This window comes from Pristiophorus japonicus, chromosome 3 (genome assembly GCF_044704955.1).
Source record: "Pristiophorus japonicus isolate sPriJap1 chromosome 3, sPriJap1.hap1, whole genome shotgun sequence".
In the NCBI taxonomy this organism is placed as follows: domain Eukaryota; kingdom Metazoa; phylum Chordata; class Chondrichthyes; family Pristiophoridae; genus Pristiophorus; species Pristiophorus japonicus.
The window spans coordinates 294,186,430-294,212,792 of record NC_091979.1 but is presented as its reverse complement, the minus strand read 5'-3'; the positions used below and the strand labels follow the sequence as shown (position 1 = coordinate 294,212,792).

The following is a 26,363-nucleotide window of genomic DNA, read 5'->3' as shown; positions in this document are numbered from 1 at the left end:
TGTGGCCTGCCCAGCGGAGCTGATCAAGTGTGGTCAGTGCTTCAATGCTGGAGATGTTGGCCTGGACGAGGACGCTGATGTTGGTGCGTCTGTCCTCCCAAGGGATTTGTAGGATCTTGCGGAGACATCATTGGTGGTATTTCTCCAGCAACTTGAGGTGTCTACTGTACATAGTCCACATGTCTGAGCCATATAGGAGGGCGAGTATTACTACGGCCCCGTAGACCATGAGCTTGATGACAGTTTTGAGGGCCTGGTCTTCAAACACTCTTTTCCTCAGGCGGCCGAAGGCTGCTCTGGCGCACTGGAGGCGGTGTTGGATCTCGTTGTCAATGCCTGCTCTTGTTGATAAGAGGCTCCCGAGATAAGGGAAGTGGTCCACATTGTCCAAAGCCGCACCGTGGATCTTGATGGCTGGGGGGTGGGGGGCAGTGCTGTGCGCGAGGAGAGGCTGGTGGAGGACCTTGGTCTTACTGATGTTTAGCATAAGGCCCATGCTTTTGTACGCCTCAGTAAATACGTCGACTATGACGTGTTCAGCCTCTGTATGTGCACAGACACAGGCGTTGTCCCGTAATGTAGCTCGACAACAGAGGTTGGGGTGGTCTTGGACCTGGCATGGAGCGGCGAAGGTTGAAGGCCTTTGACACGGTCAACCACGAGGATCTATGGAGCGTCCTCCTCTGTTTCGGATGCCCCAAAAAATACGTCACCATCCTCCGCCTGCTCCACGACATGCAGGCCGTGATCCTTACCAACGGATCCATCACAGACCCAATCCACGTCTGAACCAGGGTCAAGCAGGGCTGCGTCATCACCCCAACCCTCTTCTCAATCTTCCTCGCTGCCATGCTCCACCTCACAGTTGACAAGCATCCCGCTGGAGTGGAACTAAACTACAGAACCATATATACTTATGCAAGAAATACAGGTTATAATCAGGTTTCAGAAAAAAACAACTCGTCTTCTATCTATTTATGGTAATAAATAGTTTTGAAGCGACTGTACCATAAAGTGATATAAAACAGAATTTTTGTGACGTTCAAAGATCCATTTCAAAACTAGGTCTCATCAACCTCGAAGTCAGCAAATCTACTGATCTTGCGCAAAGTATAATCCTGTTCAAATTAAAATAAAACCTTTTCTGAGAATTATGGTTACATTTTATTTCCAATAAAATAATGTTTATTTGTTCCTTGCAATGTTCTGAGTGAGGAAACTTTAGCCATCCCAGCCATGAGAATTGGTATCAATGCCATGGGCTTGAAAGCAATGAAAAAAACCAAGGTTTTTGTTGCTGATTCATGCCCTCTTCCTGGGAAACACGTATGTGTGGACATTGGGAGAATAGCTTGGGCTCAGTTATGATGAATCCCCATAATTGAATAGCAAGGTGATCGCATATAAAAGCTGACTTCACCAAGGGACCAGAGAGATACTGATATCTGTAGAAACATACCAAGAATGACCTAATGCTTTAAGGAACAGGGTGGAAAAACTCTGCAGTATCCATAGTAGGGTTAGGTCAATTGATTTTGGTCAATTTTCACGTGCAACTTAGTGCGTCATGCCATCTCTGCTAAAATGTGCTGCTGGAACAAAATATTCACTGGCCGCAGGAAAATCAGCAGTCGGGAAGCAGCAGCAATTAAAAAAAAACAGGTATTTCCAGGCTACCAGTGCCAAAAATAAATCTGGTATGTATATCTTGACATTGTTGCCAGCTACACAAGGTCCATACCACAGGAGCCAGCAGCTGAACACTAATACAAAAGCAGGTTACATTGAGTCATAGATCAAATTATCAGTGTTTCAAGGTTTGAAGGTTATCGCAGGTGATACCTTGCCTATCAGTGAAGCTCTTCAACTTATTCAAAACTTAGCTGCCTACATCCTGTCCCACTCTAAGGCCTGTTCATCCATACTCCTGTCCTTGTTGATCTAAATTAGTTTCCTGGCTCCTAACATATAAAATTTACATTTCTCATCTCATCTTCAAATCACTCCACACTCTCTTCCAACTCTTGCAGCCTACATCAACTTGCACATATTTCTGATTCTGCTCTTTTGTGCATCACCCCTTCCCTTTGTCTCAATAGGGGTGACAGAGCTTTCAGACACTTTGACCTTAAGTCTCTGGAACTCCCGACCAAAATTTAAAAAACAAATTCAAAAGCAAAATACTGAGGATACTGGAAATCTGAAATAAAAACAGCAAATGCTGGAAATACCCAGCAGGTCAAACAGCATGTGTGGAAAGAGAAACAGAGTTAACATTTCAAGTCGATGTGCTTTCTTGGTTAGTTCCTGACTCTCCCTCATCCAGTGGTTGGACAGATTAGCTGCTATACAAACTTTTTATCACAAACCCTTCCTTTGAAACTAGCTTTGTGCAAAGCTCAACAGGAAGGGACATTCCAACCTCTTATGGGGTGACTGCTGGGAGATCCTGGAATGACACAATGGGATAAAAAGAAACCAAAACCGACCTTTGGTTAGCGGCTGCCGGGCCTGCTGAACATTCCTGAGCGGGTCAGGCCAGCTCATGGGTCAACATTTCTAAAGGGGGTCCTCGATTAGCGCTAGGCCTGTTATTATATATTCAAGGAGCCCATTTACTGTTTTACCTAAAAAAGGCCCCCACTAATTTACCAGTAGGACCAATACCCAAGTAGAATGGATGCAGGTCATCCCACTACTAAAGTGGTATGCTGTGTGCCTGTTCTGTGTTTGGAAGATGGCTGGGGAGGGGGCGGGGGTGGGGGGAAATGCATGCCAATTTCTATCCCAATGTCTCCCCTACTGTTCTTAATCGTCCTACATAACAGTACGAATGTCTGGCTTTAATATACATTCTCCAAATGCCTGTGGCCTTTCTTTTTAAATTTGCAAATTCACTGTTTTAAAACCCAACATTAAAATTAACTTATTTTCCAAATTCTTTGTGGGAAAAAAATGTTTTTAAAATCCTGAAACATGACACTTCTCAAAACCAATCTCTTCAATCAAGCTTTTGATCATCTCTCCCAATTTTCGCAGAATGGCCAAGTCTAATCCATCATCCTATCCCTCCCTCAAAGTTAAATGTTTTAAGACATTTTCTATGTTAATGGCAGCATGGACTGGTTGAACCAAATGGACTGTTTCTGTGCTGAATATTGTATGTAAAGGCACTATATATTGGAAATTACTATTGTCTAAAGTATTGTTTGTATGAATTAGGTCACGGTAGTGTTGTCTTTTCCTGCAAACACAAATGTGTTCCAATAAGAGCCAAGCTTTTGTTGTGGGAGATACACACACATACACACACAAATGCAGCAACCGCACCCCCCACCCAGTCTACGTAAAGTCTAGTTTGCAGATTACATCAATTAGGCATAATTGTTAATACCAGGTTGCAAGGTCAGACTCTGTAAAAGGTACAGCTTCTGATGTTAGAAGACATGGTCCATTCTCAGGGATGACTGTTAAAAAGAAAAATGGTATTTAAAAACTTCAGATTGCAACATCGCCAATCCTTAAAGTATCGGCTTGCAAGTGCTGTGAAAATACTGTGACTGGGGAAAGGTTGCAGGATTGAACTCGGTGCTTGTAACTGGCTATTGAAATTGGAACTCTTAAGAACCGGTTATCCTTGAGGTTCACCACAGCCAGCTAGCCTCTCAGAATGATGTTGCGTATCTTTTTTTTTTTTAAATGATTTGAATTACAGAATAGGGCAGAAATGCTAGTATTTTCCAGAGAACCTGATCCATTACTGATCTGGGCTGCTGACTTTGGCTGGACCCGTGGACACAAACTCTAGGGTCTTCCCGAATATCTGAACGAACATATCCCTATTTTTGTTTGAGCTCAAAATGTAGAAGGCAAACTGGCCTAAACATCTAATGTAATCTCCTCACAATTGCCATAAAAGCAATTGACACCCCTCAGAGATCCTGGGATGAGTCAAGAGCGAGAGAAGTCATGTGTCTGGATAGGACCAGTGTGTTTAAGAGAAGCCTCTTCTGCTGACTAGATACTGGCATGATGAGGACCCAGCATGACCCATAAAGAGCTGACCTCGGCCTATCGATCAGGGACCAGTCACATGATGCAGTGATGCCGTTCCTGAAGCCCTCAAGCAGGATTTCCACTTTCTCCTCAAAGAAACCCGTTCTAAAAATTCAACTCTAAAAGCTTATCAAGCAAGCTTGAGGAAAACTTGGAAAGTAACGCCAAGTGAGCTAGCAAAGAAACAAGTCCCCTAGGGTCAGCAGATTGATCTCCTAAGGACATTAGCGGCTCCTTGCCTTTACCATAAATTGAAAAGAAACCTGCTTAATGCATCCCATGATAGGCTATATTATTTTCAACCAAGTGCAAAGGTCTGTTTGCCCTACATTCAACTATTTTTCCACTCAAGAACTGGATAAAATGATTCAAAGTATTTCCATGCTTCAAGTGCACCCAATATACTACAGGAGGTGCAGAAGTACAATCTTTGGCTGAAACACAAGGGACCCTGTACACACAGGCTTTTCTTTAACTGGAACTGGGAGTCTGCTTACACAGAAAAAATAAAAGAGCATGTTATTATTTAAATGGAGAAAGATTACAAAATGCTGCAGTACAGCAGGACACGTGGGTCCTTGTGTATGAAACAAACGGATAGTATGCAGGTACAGCAAGTGATCAGGAAGGCCAATGGAATCTTGGCCTTTATTGCAAAGGGGATGGAGTGTAAAAGCAGGGAAGTCTTGCTACAGCTATACAAGATATTGGTGTGACCACACCTAGAATACTGCGTACAGTTTTGGTTTTCATATTTAAGAAAGGATATACTTGCTTTAGAGGCAGTTCAGAGAAGGTTCATTAGGTTGATTCCAGAGATGAGGGAGTTGATTTATGAGGAAAGGTCGAGTAGGTTGGGCCTCTACTTATTGTAATTCAGAAGAATGAAAGGTGATCTTATCGAAATGTATAAGATTATGAGGGGGCTTGACAAGGTGGATGCAGAGAGAATGTTTCCACTGATTAGGGAGACTAAATCTAGGGGGCATCATCTTAGAATAAGGGGCCGCCCATTTAAAACTGAGATGAGGAGGAATTTCTTCTCTCAGAGCGTTGTAATTCGCTGCCTCAGAGAGCTGTGGAAGCTGGGTCACTGAATAAATTTAAGATATAGATACAGAAAGTTTCTTAACCGATAAGGGAATAAGGGGTTATGGTAAGCGGGCAGGTTTGTGGACCTGAATCCACGATTAGATCAGCCATGATCGTGTTGAATGGCGGAGCAGGCTCGAGGGGCCGTGTGGTCTACTCCTGCTCCTATTTCTTATGTTCTTATATGTGAACTTGATACCCTTCCAACCCCTCAAAAAAAAAATCACTCTCAATCAAGCCAATAACAACCCAGAATCAGCCAGTGTGAACACGAATAGAGTTGCACTGTCCCAAACGAGCTCATACAAATTGGCTCATTGCATCTCAAAAGCACGAGTATTTAAATACTATTTCCGCCTGAGGGTACTAAATTATCAGAAGCATCATCTAATTTTGTTCAAAATTACCATCAATATCTCAGTGGTTTACTGTTTGAAAGCATTTTATTGCATCAATGATTAAATAAAAGTATCGATACAAATAATGAATTCTCAATTAAGCTACTTAATGGAACAACTACAATCGTCACCTTTTACAAGTCACACAATGATTTGCCTGCAGCAGACGCAATCAAGGTATTTATAGAACAAAGCTTTGTATCTTTGACCTTGAACATCATGTTACTGAAAAGCTGGTTTGGAACAGCAGGAACCATAAAGAGGCTTTTATGACCTTTAATGCATAACCAAACTAAATACTTGAAATCTGAATTACCTACAATATTCTGGGTACATAGATACCCTTAAATGCAAGATTTTTGAAACATAAATTGCAAAGCAATTTCTGATGTGCTCTACATCTATATTGAGTACAATATTGTCTGTTATTGCTGAAATAGTGCTGTTCTGATCTTGGAAAGGGAGCAAGGAGGAAAGAGCAAAATTGGATTTGAACACTGCTGTCATGAAGAGAATCAGTTTTTCTTTTCATCTTCTGGCTATTATGCAGCAGCAAAATAATCTTGTAGAAAGGCATACTCATTACGCAAGTAAAGACAAATAATGCCATTTAGCAATTATCTATACTCCATCTAAAATCAAGCACATCTTCTACCTTAGTCAAATAGCAGCAAACCTACATTTAATCCAATAGCAAAATGAAATGTAGAACTACACCTTGAAATATGTGAGATAAATTAAAATAATCCATTAGACAACTTTATTATGGTATACTTTTGAGTGGTAAAAATATGAGTTTGAGTACACAGGTTAAGTTCCTGAAATCTTATTAAGTCACTGAAATCTCATTAGGGTTACAAGTAATGAAAACTTTATCAACCAGTTGAATTACGAGTACAACAATAGAATAAAGGACTTGTACATTTAAAAAATGATTATATGATTCCTCAGTAACAAAATATTTAACTATATTTACAGATTGCAAAAATGGATTTCTATTTGGGTGGAGGAAATAGCAGTTGGTTTTTATTTACAGTCTATTATAAAGAGCATTACACATCAACTTCTAATGTTACACAAATTGGAGTGAAATAGACCAAATTCTAGGGATTACTTAACTGTTTAAAAAAGGTTGGCAAAGTAGATTTTGGAAATCAAGAAATTGCATGGAAATCAACCAAAGATTATTATACGCAGAAGTGTTTTTTTGCTGTCATCTTTTAATTAAAGCCCTTGGGCGTTATAACGGTGAACAATTTTTGGGGGTTCCCCTCATGGCTTTAAATTTCTCAAGTGAGTAGCTTAAATGACATTCCATGGGCATTTTATGATGGACTAGCTAATGTCGTGTTGGGAGATGATAAGGGAGCTACAATTGTGCACACTGCAGAGTCACAAAACAGAAAATGAGTCAAGGCTTGTTTGATATCCAAGGACCCCAACTACAAGCATGGAGGGAGAATGGATCCTTACGCAGAACATGGAGCAGTCGGAACTGAAATGGACAAAGAGCATAACAGGAGTGAAACAAGGATGCATTAGGTCACACAACCTTTTCAACACATTCTCTAAATTTATTATGGGCAAGTCTGGATGAGTTAGAGGTTGGGCTTATCAATGGAAAAGTGATAAAACCCGAAGTATGCCAATGATACAGTACTGATGGTAGTTACAAAAGAACAAAATCCTTAAGATGGGAAATCAGACAAGTTTAGAATATGGATTGAAAATAAATCCCAAGATAACAAAATCAAGGTGACCACAAAGAGAACATCCCAAAACAGATTCTGTGGTTGGAGCATGGATGCGGTTGAGGCAGTAACCACTGCATCTTTTAGGGGGAAATTGGATAAATACTTGTAGCAGAGTAAGATACAGGGCTACAAAGGGAGAGAGTAATATCATGGGATAAGTTTTGCATTGCTCTAGCAAAGAGCTGCCACAGACACATTGGGCTAAATGACTTGTTTCTGTGTTGTAAACATCAATGATTCTATGGAATAATATGGAAATAGACAAATTATTTACTTTGGCAGTCTAACACCAGAGAGCTAAAACAATAAAGTTAAACAAAGGACAGTGATTGTAAAAGTGACATTCAGGAACATGCAAGAGTTTCTATTCAACTGTAAAATCAAGCTGATGATAAACACAAGAATACTCAGGTGTCATGTGGTCAACAGCATGTACTGTGAACATTTGACCTTGAACACTGAAGTCACATAAAAACTAGAGGGTGCTTAAGTTATGGTACTATAAAAATACAGGTACGTTGAAAATTAATTGGACAAGAATGCTCAATAAAACTAGCAACAACAAAAAGTGATGAGGCCAATTATAATTAGTTTATAACTGGAACAGAGTCAAAAAAAAAACACAAATCAAAAAAAAGAGGTTGGTCTTCAAAATAGCAAATTTCAGAAGTACAAAAAAGGACCTAGTCCGGATAAATTAGACAGTAAAGTTGGTAATACAACAACGGTCAGCAATGGAAAATATTTAAGCACAAGATGGGTAGGGTACAGACTAAAAACATTCCCACCGGGTTAAAGGGTAGTAAAAGAAGCTGATCAGTTTTATGTTTCAACTGTCCAAATATTCAGTCAATTCACTTACCTTAAATCAAAAATGTTTAATTTTGGAATGTGCACGCCTAGAAACTGTAGGAGTTGCTGTGTTTTGCATAGCAGTAGATTCAAAAACATCAAGATAAGTTGGACCTTCTTGGTTTAAACTATCTGACTGGGTACCTAAATTTACATTAACCAACTAGAGGACAAAACCTTAAAACACCATCAAGTTATGCATTCAATTCTTCTTGTGGGGTGAGTGGGGAAGAATCTATAATTTATAATTCAAATAACGGGGGGGAGAAAGATTTTTTTTTTCCAAGATTAAGGGAATGAAATTGCATCTTTCGATAAGGCCTCTGACCGCCGGAAAGCGGCAGCCACGAGGCGGAATGGCGCCATTCTAGAAATTACCCTTCCACAGGAGCAGAGCGATGTCCGGGATCGCTCCGCCAGTTCTCCCGCCGCGGCGTGCACACGCCAACCGTTTACCATCTGGCGGGACCCACTGCCTCGCAAAATTGCCCCTTACACGAAATTGCCCCGCGGGAGCGGCCCCATCACCGGGCAATGCCCCCGGTGTACTCTGTGTGAAATGGTGGGATGACCCCCCTTAAAGGGGAGTGCGCACTGCCGCAGCCACCATGTTATTTTTTTTTGTTGGCTGACTGCCAGGCAGCCTGACAAGTATGCTCCCGGGTTCGACCGGGCTGCCAACACCTCTCTTAGGTGCCAGGCCACTGGCCCAGCAGAAGCCCTCCCTGGTGGCCCAGTGAACCTAACTAAAATAAATGCAGAGTTCGCAGCGGCTCTCCCCTCCGTCCCGGCCCCACTTCCGTCCCGCGAGTGACCGCCACAGTGCCCCGCTCCCACTTCTGGCCCCATGATGCAACAAACAAAATATGACCTTTGAGAGTCCCTTATAGTAAACTAATTGAACTGTGCTTTATTAACCTTACCTAGTTTTGGAAAGACAATTAAGTATTCAGCATTACATTGTGGACAAGCCACTCTGGCTGTACTGTTGCCCCTTTGCTTCTCGTCTACCCATCGCTGTAGACAAGCTTGGTGAACCCATTTAGTGGATCCTCTGCACCTGCAAGGCCGCACCCATTCCGCTGTCCGATCATCTTCGTCAGTAGCAAAACACACCCAACAACTCCTAAAATGAAAAAAAACATTAATATTCCAGGACAAAAACGTCACTAAACTTAAGCATTCATTCCTGTCAGCAGGACAGAGGTTAAAATAGTCATCCTAATAACGAGTCTGAAGTGATGATATACAATGCAAACAGTTGGTCAAAATTAAATACCCTATACCACAATCTTCGAAATCAAAGTTAGAAATGAGAGTGAGTGGGAGAGAAGGAATCTCATATCAAAGTTTTATCATCTTGATTTTTTTTTATCTCCCATTCGTTTATCCTCTGCATACCACTAAGTACTGTGGTTAGTGGTCAATCATTTGGTGTATAGGGTTGCCCCTTCACGGCAAACGAGCCAAAGGTGGGCAGCGTAAATGCTACAAGGACACCCTCAAAGCCTCCCTGATAAAGAGCAACATCCCCACTGACACCTGAAAGTCCCTGGTCAAAGACCACCCTAAGTGGAGGAAGTGCATCCGGGAGGGCGCTGAGCTCCTCGAGTCTCATCACCGAGAGCATGCAGAAATCAAGCGCAGGCTGCAGAAAGAGCGTGCGGCAAACCAGTCCCACCCACCCTTTCCCTCTACGACTATCTGTCCCACCTGTGACAGAGACTGTGGTTCTCATATTGGATTGTTCAGCCACCTTAGAACTCATGTTAAGAGTGGAAGCAAGTCTTCCTCAATTCCGAGGGCCTGCCCATGATGATGAAGGTTGTCCATGGACCAATGTGTCAAAAGAGAATACATTGTAATGTTTGGTAAAGATGTGAAGGTATTTGTCATAAAAGAAAATTTTAAACTAAGTACATAAAATGTTTATACTATAGGCTGGCTTGATCTGGTTGGTTTATATAAATCAGTGTTTCACTATTTTGAACATCCCTGAAGACTGTAAAAGAGTTTGGAATTAAATCACATGATGTCGCAAATACCATTAATTCCAGAAGAGTTCTGAATAACAAACAATAATCTTTCACCATGCTTATCTCTTTCTGTTTTCAGCAGGACTGGGGTTGGGGGAGGGAGAAAGAAAGACAAAGCATGTGCGTGTGCACTACATGATGCCCTTTCAACACAAGCACTGTGCCTCTTGCCAAATTTTCCATTTTCTTGCATTGAATAAAACATGACCTTGATAAAGCAGTGAATTAGGTCAGTACTCAGATAACAAACTGAAACAGGAAAAACCTGCTAGGTGAAACCTCTCATGAAAACAAAGCTTAATTTCTTATGGTAACTCAAGCCACCTCCCTGGATGAGTCCACAAAAAACAGAATCAATATCCCTAATGTATTTTGCTCTTCTGTGCATTTACATGTATCAAAGAGAACAAAAGACAGCATTTTTGCAGTTCATCCCAATTTTATTTTTGCAGGATTAAATTTACTTGGCAGCTAAATACTTCTCTCGTAATTATCCTGAGGCACACCTTTAAATTTGTTTTCAAAAGCAATTTTAAACATGAACTATCATAAACTGGACACATTACAATATAATTTTGCACCATTACAAGAGTTAAGCAAAGCATTTGATGAAATATTTAACATAACCAATACCGGCATATAGGCCCCAAGTTTCCACATGATTTGCTCCTGATTTTTAGGAGCAACAGGTGTAGAATGGAGTATCTTAGTAATCGGAAATCTCATCATTTAGTTTGCTCCAGTTCTAGTCAGTTAGAACAGTTTCACTGTGGAACAGAATTTTTTTTTCAAAAGGGGGCGTGTCCGGCCACTTACGCCTGTTTTCAAAGTTTCGTCAGTGAAAACTTACTCCAAACTAACTTAGAATGGAGTAAGTGAAGATTTTTGTACGCTCGAAAAAACCTTGTCTACACTTTAGAAAATCAGGCGTAGGTTACAAATCAGGCGTAGGGAATGGTGGGGGGGGGGGGGGGGGGGGTTTAAAGGGAAGTTTACAAACATTAAACACTTCAGTTTTACAAATAAAGAGCCATCATCAATAATAAATACATCAATAAATCAATCAAAAAACATTAATAAGAAATAAAAAATTTTTAAATCAATAAATAAAACATTTTCTACTTACCGACTGCAGCACCGGGAACCCTCCAACAGCGTGCTGGGAAAGCCCCCCACCCCCCACCACAGTGTGTCTCGGTCAGTGTCTCTATCTCTCTGTGTGTGTCTCTCATTCTCTGTCTGTCAGTGTCTGTGTTTCTGACAGCGAGAGGAGAGGGAGGAGAAGGGGGAAGAGATGGGAGAGAAGATAAAGGGGAGATGGGGGGAGAGAAGGAGATGTTGGGGGGGGAGAAGGAGATGGGGGGGGAGAGAGAGAAGGAGATGGGGGGGGAGAGAGAGAAGGAGATGGGGGGGGGGGGGGGAGAGAAGGAGATGGTGGGGGGGGGGGGAGGAGAAGGAGGAGGGAGGCTGAACGGGCCGGGCCCGAGACTTCGGGCAGGGCCCGTCCCCAGCACCAGATTTACAGGTAGGTGGCGTTGGGTCGGGTCGGGGGTTGGTGGGAGGTCGAGAGGTCGGTTTGGTTCAGGTCGGGGGGAGGGAGGGAGGGAGGGAGAGGGAGGTCAGGTCGGGGAGAGGGAGGTCAGGTCGGATCCAGTCCGGGGGCGGGGGCGGGGGGGGGGAGCGGGTCCAGTCGGGGCGGGGGGGAGGGGGCGGGAGCGGGAGTCGGGTCGGGTCCAGTCAGGGGGTGGGGGGGAAGAGCGAGAGTCGGGTCGGGTCCAGTCGGGGGGATGGGGGGAGCGGGAGTCGGGTCGGGTCCGGAGCCGGGAAGCTGGAGTCGAGTCGGGTCGGGAGGAAGCAGGAGCTGGCCGTGGGAGGAGCCTCATTCACGCAGCCCCAGTGAGGCCATTCGGCCAGGGCTAGGGGCTGCATGCTTCGGGCCCCTCCCACACAGTTTCGGGCGCCTGGAGCTACTGCACTTGCGCGCCCACTGTAGCACGCATGTGCAGAAGTCCCGGCACTGTTTTCAGCGCAGGGACCTGGCTCCGTCCCCTACAGCTCCTGCTGCGCTGCGCCGAGGGCCAGAGGACCTGCAGGGAGTTGGAGAATACGAAGGGTTTTTTTAGGCGCACTTTGTGGCGCGAAAAACGGGCGTCCAGGTCGGGACTGCGTCGTTCTAGGCGCGGCTCGAAACTTGGGCCCATAGAATGTAACATTGAATGTTAACAAGTCTAAATGGCATCCTTTGCGTTTGCCATTTCTACTTCAACGTACACAAGGAGAAACACATGACCAACCCTCTGTAGATGTGACGCCACAGTACATATTTGGAATGTTCAAGTGCTGCAATGCCAAGCACAATAGGTAATACAATTCAACAATTATGACCATATTGTGTGGAGAGATAATGTGATATTAACCTCTCTTCCCTACATGCATCTATATTGAACAAATGATTTTGTACTTAAATAATACACAACAGCACTTCAAAACTGCACAGTTACTCTAAATTGCTACTGCACTTTTATTGACAAGGCATTTGACAGCAATTACACTTAAAATGCAGATCTGCAATTATAATGACAACTGATCCAGCAAGAAAGAACTGTATTTATATAGCGCCTTTCATGATCCCAGGACATCCCAAAGTGCTTTACAGTCAATGAAGTACTGCCGCTGTTGCACTGTAGGAAATGCAGCAAGCTAATTTGCACATAGCAAGATCCGACAAACAGCAGTGTTAATAACCATCAGATCATCTGTTTTTAAATAAATGTTGATTGCGGGATAAATATTGGCCAGGACACCAGGGAAAACTCCCCTGTTCTTCCAGGGAGAACTCCCCTGTTCTTCTTTGAAATACTGCCAGGGGATCTTTTACGTGCACCAGAGAGGGCCTTGGATGAACGTCTCATTAGAAAGATGGCACTTTCAACAGCACAGTACTCACTCAGTACTGTATAGGAATGACAACCTGGATTTTGTGTTTCAGTCTCTGGAGCGGGACTTGAACCTACAACCTCCTGACTCTGAGGAGAGAGTGCTACCAACTGAGCCACAGCTGTAAGGCTTTCAAAGTCTGTTTAGATACCTGCTAGTTAATCAACAAATCTGCTTACGCATCATCATGCCAAAGTATCTACCATTCGAACTATTCTCAGATCCAACTCTACTGTGTAGAAAGTGATGAAAAGCTTTTGACAAATCCCAGGGATCTCAAAACTTACTGTATTCATAGCACTAATTTTTCATGATTTTTCTCCTTGTTTCAAGTTATTAGTTTTACTTTGTTCTTTTTCATAATAATATAAAATGGATTTTTTTTTTTAAACTTAGTACATTAAATCTGGGTATCAAATTCAAATTGCAATATAAAAAAAAATGTTAATTTAAAAAGTCCAGCATTCCAAACACAAAATTAAATCCTCAATAAATTATAAACTGTACTATAGATCACCGAGGGTTTCCTGAAGAAAACATAACCATCATACAATTCACCACACCCTATGGCCGACACAAATGAAATAGCTTGTTTACACAAAGCATTTAAAAAGATTGCAACACAACTCCCAGCAGAGATTTTCTGGAGTCCAGTTTTGCAGTAAACTAATGGATGATACTCTTATTTTTGTCATAGTTGTGATTCCGCCCTCTTGGGCAGAAGATTATAACTGCTCAATCATTGGTGGCCGTGCCTTCAGCTGCCTGGGCCCCAAGCTCGGGAACTCCCTGAAGACTCTCCTTAAAACCTACTTCTTCAACCAAGCTTTTGGTCATCTGCCATAATTTCTTCTTACGTGTCAAATTTATTGTTTTGTCATAAAACTCCAGTGAAGCTCCTTGGGGCGTATTACTACGTTAAAGGTGCTATATTAATACAAGTTGTTGTTGTAAAGCCTCTAACATGATTTTCAATAGTTTCAATCCAATGGCACACCAATTCTGCTTAGTCAGTATTAATTTAGCTATCATCTCTCACAAATGCCAAAAGGATGGCAAATATGAGAAGAGTTAAAAGGGTGTACCCAAATTAAATTACATCGCTTAATCATGTAACCGTAAATCTTACAGTTGAGCATGTCATAACTGATGGGAACAGTTGAAAGACTAAAATCCAAAGTAGTGATTTTTCAAAGAAAACATAGAAAATAGGTGCAGGAGTAGGCCATTCGGCCCTTCGAGCCTGCACCACCATTCAATAAGATCACGGCTGATCATTCACCTCAGTACCCTTTTCCCGCTTTCTCTCCATACTCCGCGATCCCTTTGGCCGTAAGGGCCATATCTAACTCCCTCTTGAATATATCCAATGAACTGGCATCAACAACTCTCTGCGGCAGCGAATTCCACAGGTTAACAACTCTCTGCATGAAGAAGTTTCTCCTCATCTCAGTCCTAAATGGCCTACCCCTTATCCTAAGATTGTGTCCCCTGGTTCTGGACTTCCCCAACATCGGGAACATTCTTTTCGCATCCAACCTGTCCCGTCCTGTCAGAATCTTATATGTTTCTATGAGATCCCCTCTCATCCTTCTAAACTCCAATGTATAAAGGTCCAGTTGACCCAGTCTATCCTCACACGTCAGTCCAGCCAGCCCTGGAATCAGTCTGGTGAACCTTCGCTGCACTCCCTCAATAGCAAGAACGTCCTTCCTCAGATTAGGAGACCAAAACTGAACACAATATTCCAGGTGAGGCATCACCAAGGCCCTGTACAATTGCAGTAAGACCTCCCTGCTCCTATATTCAAATCCCCTAGCTATGAATGCCAACATACCATTTGCCTTCTTCACCGCCTGCTGTACCTGCATGTCAACTTTCATGACACCCAGATCTCGTTGCACCTCCCCTTTTCCTAATCTGCCGCCATTCAGATAATATTCTGCCTTGGTGTTATTGCCTCCAAAGTGGGTAACCTCACATTTATCCACATTATACTGCATCTGCCATGCATTTGCCCACTCACCTAACCTGTCCAAATCACCCTGCAGCCTCTTAGCATCCTCCTCACAGCTCACACCGCCACCCAGTTAAGTGTCATCTGCAAACTTGGAGATATTACATTCAATTCCTTTATCCAAATCATTAATGTATATTGTAAAGAGCTGGGGTCCCAGCACTGAGCCCTGCGGCACTTCACTAGTCACTGCCTCCCATTCCAAAAAGGACCCGTTTATCCCGACTTTCTGCTTCCTGTCTGCCAACCAATTCTCTATCCACGCCAGTACATTACCCCAATACAATGTGCTTTGATTTTGCACACCAATCTCTTATGTGGGACCTTGTCAAAGGCCTTTTGAAAGTCCAAATACACCACATCCACTGGTTCTCCCTTGTCCACTCTACTAGTTACATCGTCAAAAAATTCCAAGTGGTTTGTCAAACATGATTTCCCCTTCATAAATCCATGCTGACTTGGACCGATCCTGTCACTGCTTTCCAAATGCGCTGCTATTTCATCTTTAATAATTGATTCCAACATTTTCCCCACGACTGATGTCAGGCTAACCGGTCTATAATTACCTGTTTTCTCTCTCCCTCCTTTTTTAAAAAGTGGCGTTACATTAGCTACCCTCCAGTCCATAGGAACTGATCCCGAGTTGATAGATTGTTGGAAAATGATCACCAATGCATCCACTATTTCAAGGGCCACTTCCTTAAGTACTCTGGGATGCAGACAATCAGGCCCCGGGGATCTATTGGCCTTCAATCCCATCAATTTCCCCAACACAATTTTCCGCTTAATAAGGATATCCTTCAGTTCCTCCTCCTCTCCAGACCCTCGGGCCCCTAATACATCCGGAAGGTCATTTGTGTCTTCCTTCGTGAAGACAGAGCCCAGGTATTTGTTCAATTGGTCTGCCATTTCTATAAATTCACCTGAGTCCGACTGCAAGGGACCCAAGTTTGTCTTCACTAATCTTTTTCGCTTCACATATCTATAGAAGCTTTTGCAGTCAGTTTTTATGTTCCCGACAAGCTTCCTCTCGTACTCTATTTCCCCCCCCGTAATCAAACCCCTTGTCCTCCTCTGCTGAATTCTCCCAGTCCTCAGGTTTGCTGCTTTTTTTGGCCAATTTATATGCCTCTTCCTTGGATCTAACACTATCCTTAATTTCCCTTGTTAGCCACGGTTGAGCTACCTTCCCTGTTTTATTTTTATTTCAGACAGGGATGTACAATTGTTGAAGTTCATCCATGTTATCTATAAATGTTTGCCATTGCCTCTCCACCGTTAACCCTTTAAGTATCATTTGCCAGTCTATTCTAGCCAATTCACACCTCATGCCGTCGAAGTTAACTTTCCTTATGTTCAGGACCCTAGTTTCTGAATTAACTGTGTCACTCTCCTGCTTAATAAAGAATTCTACTATATTATGGTCACTGTTCCCCAAGGGGCTTTGCACAACAAGATTGCTAATTAGTCCCTTCTCATTACATATCACCCAGTCGAGGATGGCCAGCTCTCCAGTTGGTTCCTCGACATATTGGTCAAGAAAACCATCCCTAATACACTCCAGGAAATCCTACTCCACCGCATTACTACCAGTTTGGTTAGCCCAATCTATATGTAAATTAAAGTCGCCCATAATAACTGCCCATAACAATAACTATTTCTTGTTTGATGCTGTTCCCAACCTCACTACTACTGTTTGGTGGTCTGTACATAACTGCCACCAGCGTTTTCTGCCCTTTGGTATTCCATAGCTCCACCCATACCGATTCCACATCATCCAAGCCAATGTCGTTCCTTACTATTGCATTAATTTCCTCTTTAACCAGTAACGCCACCCAGCCTCCTTTTCCTTTCTGTCTATCCTTCCTAAATGTTGAATACCCCTGGATGTTGAGTTACCAGCTTTGGTCATCATGGAGCCATGTCTCGGTGATGCCAATTACATCATATCCATTCACTGCTATCTGTGCAGTTAATTCGTCCACCTTATTCCGAATACTCCTCGCATTGAGGCACAGAGCCTTCAGGCTTGCCTTTTTAACACACTTTGCCCCTTTAGAATTTTTCTGTAATGTGGCCCTTTTTATTTTGGGTTTTCTCTGCCTCCACTTTTACTATTCTCCTTTCTATCTTTTGCCTTGGTCTTCCTTTTATTTCCCTCTGCCTCGCAGCATAGGTTCCCATCCCCCTGCGATATTAGTTTGACTACTCCCCAACAGCACTAGCAAACACCCCCCCTAGGCCATTGGTTCCGGTCCTGCCCAGGTGCAAACCGTCCGGTTTGAACTGGTCCCACCTACCCCAGAGCCGGTTCCAATGTCCCAGGAATTTGAATCCCTCCCTTCTGCACCACTCCTCAAGCCACGCATTCATCTGAGCTATCCTGCGATTCCTACTCTGACTAGCACATGGCACGGGTAGCAATCCTGAGATTACTACTTTTGAGGTCCTACTTTTTAATTTGGCTCCAAGCTCCCTAAATTTTTCTCGTAGGACCTCATCCCATTTTTTACTGATATCGTTGGTACCTATATGGACCACGACAACTGGCTGTTCACCCTCCCTTTTCAGAATGTCCTACACCCGCTCTGAGACATCCTTGACCTTTGCACCAGGGAGGCAACATACCGTCCTGGAGTCTCGGTTGCGGCCACAGAAACGCCTATCTATTCCCCTTACAATTGAATCCCCTATCACTATCACTCTCCCACTCTTTTTTCCTGCCCTCCTATGCAGGAGAGCCACCTACGGTGCCATGAACTTGGTTGCTGCTGTCTTCCCCTGAAGAGTCACCCCCCCAATAGTATCAAAGCGGTCTGTCTGTTTTGAAGGTGGATGACCACAGGGGACCCCTGCACTACCTTACTTGCACTGCTCCTCCTGTTGGTCACCCATTTACTATCTGGCTGTGTACCCTTTACCTGCGTTGAGACCAACTCGCTAAACGTGCTATTCACGTCATTCTCAGCATCGTGCATGCTCCAGAGTGAATCCACCCGCAGCTCCAGTGCCGCAATACAGTGCATCAGGATCTGCAGGCGGATGCACTTCCCGCACATGTAGTCGTCAGGGACATCGGAAGCGTCCGAGTTCCCACATAGTATAGGAGTCCGAGCTCTCCTGCCATGACTTAACCCTTGGATTAACTTAATTGGCAACAAGAATGTTAACAGGTTACTTATTGATAAAGAAAGAAATCGAAAAACTACTTACCAATCAACAGCCTTGGCTGTGACACACCTTTCAATTTCTTTCTACCTCTTTTTTGCCTTCTGCCCCTGCTGCACAAGCATCTCCGACTTAATAAATGCCGCTGGGCCTATTTATAGGCCTCCACACGCTGCCTTTCCGACTCACCAACTGCCTCTCCCTCAAGTTACATATTAAAACCTGTCCAGTTCTTGTTATTCCACAGTGCCATTTCATACTTGCTGTGGTCTGAGTTCTTAGAAGATATAATTCCTCCCGATTGATTGTGTACCAGTTACAATCCATTTCGGATCAATAATAAATTCCATGCAACTGTTGACTTGAACATTTTGTTCTCAATGGGAAATTACCAAAAAGCAAGGACATCTGCTCCAATTTCTGCTGCAGCAACTGCGAATAAAACTGAAAAATAAAACTCTCTGGAAGTAATGTTTGCACCGCCTGGCTGCTTACCTTTCAACAACTGCTATATTGCTGTTGTTCACTCTCGAAGACACACTTTTGTAAACAGGAAACTGTATTCATCGAAATTAATCTCAACTATCACAAAAAACCCCGTACACTTAGTGACATCACCCAGTTCCCACCACTCCCGCCCTCATTCCTAAACTTCTATGTGAAAAGATGCCTGAAAACAGACATTTACATCTCATACTCATAAGCAGTCCCTCGGAATCGAGGAAGACTTGCTTCCACTCTTAACATGAGTTCTTCGATGACTGAACAGTCCAATACGAGAACCACAGGTAGGACAGTGTCATAGAGGGAAAGGGTGGGTGGGACTGGTTTGCCGCACGCTCTTTCCGCTGCCTGCGCTTGGTTTCTGCATGCTCTCGGCGATGAGGCCCTCCCGGATGCACTTCCTCCACTTAGGGCGGTCTTTGGCCAGGGACTCCCAGGTGTCGGTGGGGATGTTGCACTTTATCAAGGAGGCTTTGAGGGTATCCTTGAAACGTTTCTTCTGCCTACCTTTGGCTCGTTTGCCGTGAAGGAGATCAGAGTACAGCACTTGCTTTGGGAGTCTCGTGTCAGGCATGAGAACAATGTGGCCTGCCCAGCGGAGCTGATCGAGTGTGGTCAGTGCTTCAATACTGGTGATGTTGGCCTGGTCGAGGACGCCAACGGTTGGTGCGTCTGTCCTCCTAGGGGATTTGCAGGATCTCGCAGAAACATCGTTGGTGGCATTTCTCCAGCTATTCGAGGTGTCAACTGTACATGGTCCATGTCTCTGAGCCATACAGGAGGGCGGGTATTACTACAGCCCTGTAGACCATGAGCTTGGTGGCAGATTTGAGGGCCTGGTCTTCAAACACTCTTTTCCTCAGGCTGCCGAAGGCTGCACTGGAGGCGGTGTTGAATCTCGTCGTCAATGTCTGCCCTTGTTGATAAGAGGCTCCCGAGGTATGGGAAATGGTCCACGTTGTCCAGGGCTGCACCATGGATCTTGATGACTGGGGGGGCAGTGCTGTGCGGCGGGGACAGGCTGGTGGAGGACCTTTGTCTTACAGATGTTTACTGTAAGGCCTATGCTTTCAAATGTCTCAGCGAATATGTTGACTATGACTTGGAGTTCAGCCTCTGTATGTTATCGAGCTACAGTCTGCGCAAAGAGATTGGGGTGGTCTTGGATTTGGCTTGGAGACAATGAATGTTGAACAGGTTCCCACTGGTTCTGTAGTTTAGCTCCACTCCAGCGGGGAGCTTGTTGACTGCGAGGTGGAGCATGGCAGCGAGGAAGATTGAGAAGAGAGTTGGCGCGATAACGCAGCCCTGTTTGACCCCGGTCCGGACGTGGATTGGGTCTGTAATGGATCCGTTGGTAAGGATCACAGCTTGCATGTCGTCATGGAGCAGGCGGAGGATGACGACGAACTTTTGGGGGCAGCCAAAATGGAGGACGACGCTCCACAGACCCTCGCGGTTGACAGTGTCAAAGCCCTTTGTAAGGTCAAAGGCGGCCATGTACAAGGGTTGGTGCAGTTCCCTGCATTTTTCTTGCAGCTGTCGCTCTGTAAAAATCATGTCCGTTTTACCCCGTAGGGGACGAAATCCACATTGTGACTCCGGGAGGAGCTCCTCAGCCACAGGGAGAAGATGGTTAAGGAGGTCTCTAGCGACGACTTTCCCAGTGGCTGATAGCAGTGAGATTCCTCTGTAGTTGCCACAGTCGGATGGTCACGATCACTGCATCTCTGAGATCTCCTGCCATGGTCTCCTCCGTCCAGATGAGAGAGATAAGGTCATGTATTCGCACCAACAATGCCTCTCCGCCATACTTCAGTACCTCAACGGGGATTCCATCCGCTCCCATAGCCTTATTGTTCTTAAGTGTCTTATGGCCTTTTCTACCTCGTGCAAAGCTTGGCTATTACTGAGGTGGTGGCGGGTAGCATGCTGCAGGATGGAGTCAAGGACTAGAGTCAAAGGCAGAGTCTCGATTGAGGAGATCTTCGAAGTGCTCCTTCCAGCGGGCCCTGACTGCTTTGGTGTCCTTGAAGAGTGTTTCCCCGTTCTTGGCCAGCAGTGGGGTGGGGCCTTGAGTGTATGGGCCGCAGGTGGCCTTGACTGCAGTGAAGAATCCTCGCACATCATGGTTGGCGGCCAGCTGCTGTATCTCCTATGCTTTCTCCATCCACCATCAGGTCCCAAGTTTTTTGTTGGATCTCGGCCATAAGCCGTCTGTAATGCTGCCTTGCTGCTCCTGAGTTGGGCTGCTGTTTAAGGCTCAGAAATGCCCTGCGCTTGGATCTCCTGGTCATTCTCATCAAACCAGTCCTGGTGTTTCCTGGTTGAGTGACCGAGCAGCTTTTCGTAGGCACTCGTTATGAAGGCCTGGAAGGCAGACCAAGCGCTGTGGACATTCTGCGTCTCGGGGTCATCAAGGCACGCCAGGTTAGCAGTGGGGCGCTGACTGCATAGGGCTCTCTTAGAGGGTCTTTGAGTGACCCAGCATTGACTTTTTTGCAGCACTGCTTCTGCTGCCATTGCCGCTTTGGGGCTATATTGATGTCAATGATGGAATGGATTCGGCATTAGTCCGTCCAGCAGTCGTCAGCTCCAGTCATGGCGCGGTGATGCGCACATCCTTGCGATCCCTGGCTTGGACGATGACATAGTCAAGCAGATGCCAGTATTTGGAGCGAGGGTGTTCCCACCATGCCTTGTACTTGTCCCTCTGGCAGAACAAGGTCTTGGTGATGACAAGGTCATGTTCTAGACACTGTCAGGAGCAGGGTATTGCTGGAGTTGGTTTTCCCTGCCCCCTCTCTGCCAATCACGCCTCCCCAGAGATCTGTGCCCTTACCGACCCTGGCGTTGAAGTCACCGAGGAGGATCAGTTTGTCCTCCGCAGGAATGCGGGACAGGGATTTTGAGAGGCTGGAGTAAAAACCCTCTTTGGTCTCATCTATCGCATCGAGTGTTGGGGCGTACGCACTGATGACTGTGGCGCATTGATTCCGGGATAGGGCGAGTCAGAGAATCATGAGATGTTCGTTAATCCCACAGGGGGAGTCTTTGATGCGGTCAACCAACTCGTTTTTGATAGCAAAACCGACTCCGTGGAGCCGGCGTTCTTCCTCTGGTTTCCCTTTCCAGAAGGTGGTGTAACCTCCATCTTGTTCCTTGAGCTGGCCTTCCTCTGCCCGCTGTGTCTCGCTTAGGGTGGCGATGTCGACATCGAAATGTCTCAGTTCCCGGGCAACTATGGCGGTGTGGCGTTCCGGCTTGTCGTTGTTGGAGTTGTCCATGAAGATCCTGACGTTCCAGGTCCCGAACTTTTATAAGCAAGATGGCCACTGGGGTGGTAGCTCCCTCGGGAGCTTCCCTGCCTAACATAAGAATTAGGAACAGGAGTAGGCCATCTAGCCCCTCGAGCCTGCTCCGCCATTCAACAAGATCATGGCTGATCTGGCCGTGGACTCAGCTCCACTTACCCGCCCGCTCCCCGTAACCCTTAATTCCCTTATTGGTTAAAAATCTATCTATCTGTGACTTGAATACATTCAATGAGCTAGCCTCAACTGCTTCCTTGGGCAGAGAATTCCAGATTCACAACCCTCTGGGACAAGAAATTCCTTCTCAACTTGGTTTTAAATTGGCTCCCCTTGTATTTTGAGGTTGTGCCCCCTAGTTCTAGTCTCCCCGACCAGTGGAAACAACCTCTCTGTCTCTATCTTGTCTATCCCTTTCATTGTTTCTATAAGATCCCCCCTCATCCTTCTGAACTCCAACGAGTAAAGACCCAGTCTACTCAATCTATCATCATAAGGTAACCCCCTCATCTCCGGAATCAGCCTCGTGAATCGTCTCTGTACCCCCTCCAAAGCTAGTATATCCTTCCTTAAGTAGGGTGACCAAAACTGCACGCAGTACTCCAGGTGAGGCCTCACCAATACCCGATACACTTGCAGAAGGCCCTCCCTGCTTTTGTACTCCATCCCTTTCGCAATGAAGGCCAACATTCCATTCGCCTTCCCGATTACCTGCAAACTAAAAGAGTTTCATGCACAAGGACCCCCAGGTTCCTCTGCACCGCAGCATGTTGTAATTTATCCCCATTAAAATAATATTCCCTTTTACTGTTTCTTTTCCCCAAGGCGGATGAGCTCACACTTTCCGACATTGTATTCCATCTGCCAAACCTTAGCCCATTCGCTTAACCTATCCAAATCTCTTTGCAGCCTTTCTGTGTCCTCTACACAACCCGCTTTCCCACTAATCTTTGTGTCATCTGCAAATTTTGTTACACTACACTCTGTCCCCTCTTCCAGATCATCTATGTATATTGTAAACAGTTGTGGTCCCAGCACCGATCCCTGTGGCACACCACTAACCACCGATTTCCAACCCGAAAAGGACCCATTTATCCTGACTCTCTGCTCGCCAGCCAATTCTCGATCCATGCTAATACATTTCCTCTGACTCCGCGTACCTTTATCTTCTGCAGTAACCTTTTGTGTGGCACCTTATCGAATGCCTTTTGGAAATCTAAATACACCACATCCATCGGTACATCTCTATCCACCATGCTCATTATATCCTCAAAGAATTCCAGTAAATTAGTTAAAACATGATTTCCCCTTCATGAATCCATGCTGCGTCTGCTTGATTGCATTATTCCTATCAAGATGTCCCGCTATTTCTTCCTTAATGATAGTTTCAAGCATCCTTGATAGTTTCAAGCATCCTTAACAACCTTATCCTAGCCATCTGTTGCCATCCAACACCTTTTCACCCCCAATCTCCCCCCTTCCACTATTTAAACATTCCCCGCTTTAATAGACTCTAATTGGGGGTTCATTTCTTTCCCTAAAACCTTAATTCCTACAAATTTGGGCCTCCCTCAGGCATGAACCTTCCCTCCGACCTTCCACCAATCGGCAACGTCCAGATTATCCTCCAACAAGCAGCGACCAAGTCCCCTGCAGCGTCCAAGCCTCTTCCCTTCAGCGGCAACCTGGACGACTTCTCTCCTTCGGCGACTGGACCTCCTCTCCTTCAGCGCTGGAATGTAATAAATAGGTGCAGGAGCAGGCCCATTTGGCCCCTTGAGTCTGCTCTGCCATTCAATAAGATCACGGCTGATCATCGACCTCAACTCCACTTTCCCGCCCGATCTCCATATCCCTCGATTCCCCTAGAGTCCAAATATCTATCTCAGCCTTGAATATAGTCAGAGACTCGGCATCCACAGCCCTCTGGAGCAGAGAATTCCAAAGATTCACAACCCTCTGAATGAATTCCTCATCATCTCTGTCTTAAATGGCCTACCTCTTATTCTGAGACTGTGCACCCTAGTTCTGGACACCCCAGCCAGGAGAAACAATCTCTCAGCATCTACCCTGTCAATCTCCCTCAGAATTCTGTATGTTTCAATGAGATCACCCCTCATTCTTCTAAACTCCAGAGGATTATCGGCCCAATATACTCAATCTCTCCTCATCGGACAACCCTCTAATCTCAGGGTGAACCTACGTTGCCTTTCTCAGATAAGGAGACCAAAAATGTGCACAGTACTCCAGGGTCTCACCAAAGCCTTGTACAAGTGTAGTAAGACTTGCTTACTTTTGTACTCCATGCAATAAAGGCCGACATGCCATTTGCCTTCCTAATTGCTTGCTGTACCTGCATGCTGTGTTTTCTGTACGAAGACACCTGAATCTCTCTGAACACCAACATATAATAAATATTTTGTTTTTCAATTCTTCCTACCAAAGCCACACGGCCCCTCGAACCTGCTCTGCTATTTCATAAGATCATGACTGATCTGATCTTGGCCTCAACTCCACTTTCTTGCCTGTTCCCCATAACCCTCGACTCCCTTGTAGTTCAAGAATCTGTCTATCTCAGCCTTGAATATATTCAATGACTCAGCCTCCACAGCTCTCTGGGGAGAATTCCAAAGATTCATGACCCTCAGAGAAGAACTTCCTCCTCATCTCCGTCTTAAATGAGTGGCCCCTTATTCTGAAACGATGCCCCTAGTTCGAGATTCCCCCACGAGGGGAGACATCCTCTCAGCATCAAGCCCTCTCAGAATCTTATGTTTTAATAAGATCACCTTTCATTCTTCTAAACAATGACTATAGGCCCAACCTGCTCAACCTTTCCTCATAAGACAACCCTTTCATCTCAGGAAATCAATCTAGTGAACCTTCTCTGAACTGCCTCCAATGCAAGTATATCCTTCCTTAAATGAGACAAAAACTGTACGCACCAACATCCTCTACAGTTTTTTAAGACTTTTCTACTTTTATACTCTATTCCCCTTGCAATAAAGGCTAATATTCCATTTGCCTTCCTAATTACTTGTTGTAACTGCATGTTAACTTTGTGTTTCATGTACGAGGACACCCAGATCCCTCTGTACCGCAGCATTCTGTAGTCTTTCTCCCTATTTAAATAACATTTTGCTTTTCTACTCTTCCTACCAAAGTGCATAATCTCACATTTTCCCACATTATACTCCGTCTGCCAAATTTGTGCCCACTCACTTAATCTATCCATGTCTCTGTGTCCTCCTCACAACTTGCTTTCCCACCTATCTTTGTATCGTCAGCAAATTTGGCTACAGTTCCTTCATCCAAGTCATTAATATAGATTGTAAATAGTTGCAGCTCCAGCATGGATCCCTGTGGCACCCAACTAGTTACAGTTTGCCAACCTGAAAATGACCTATTTATCCAGATGCTCGGTTTTCTGTTAACTAGCTAATCCTCTATCCATGCCAATATATTACCCCCAACACCATGAGCTCTTATCTTGTGAAGGATCCTTTTACGTGGCACCTTACCGAATGTCTTTTGAAAATCCAAATACACTACATCTCTGGTTCCCCATTATTCACTCTGCTCCTTACATCCTCAAAGAACTCTAATAAATGTGTCAAACATGATTTCCCTTTCATAAAACCATGTTGACTCTGCCTAATCATGTTATGATTTTCTAAGTGTGCTGATACCATTCTTTAATAGTGGATTTCAGTAACTTCTCAACGGTTTATGTCAAACTAACTGGCCTGCAGTTCCCCGTTTTCTCTCTCCCTCCTTTCTTGAATAGCAGTGTTACATTTGCAATTTCCAATCTGCTGCGACCATTCTAGAATCTAGGGGATTTTGGAAGATCAAAACCAATGCCTCCACGATCTCTGTAGCCACCTCTTTTAGAAGCCTAGGATGTAGGCCGCCAGGTCCAGGGAATTTGTCGGCATTTAGTCCCGTTAGTTTCTCTTGGAATTTTTCCCTACTTATATTAATTACATTAAGTTCCTCATCCTCATTCGACCCTTGGTTCCCCACTATTTTAGATATCGACTGTGAAGACAAATACAACATATTTGTTTTAACGTTCCTCGAGGGGACCAACATGTGCTACTCTCTTCCTTTTTACATGCTTGTAGAAGCTCTTGCATTTTGTTTTTATATTTCTTGCTAGTTTTCTCTCATTCTATTTTCCCTTTTAATCAATTTTTTGGTCACCCTTTGCTGGTTTTCAAAATTCTCCCAATCCT

General features: G+C 44.6%; 1 protein-coding gene across 1 annotated transcript in view; it reads right to left on the bottom strand.

Annotated features, from left to right (window-relative positions):
• The window catches only part of marchf5 (membrane-associated ring finger (C3HC4) 5), a 171,590-nt gene that overhangs the window by 94,090 nt on the left and 51,137 nt on the right, over nucleotides 1-26,363 (bottom strand). Inside the window, exon 2 of the mRNA XM_070876813.1 lies at nucleotides 9,076-9,278. Coding sequence (XP_070732914.1) covers nucleotides 9,076-9,278 — 203 coding nt within the window. The remainder of the gene's footprint in view (nucleotides 1-9,075; nucleotides 9,279-26,363) is intronic.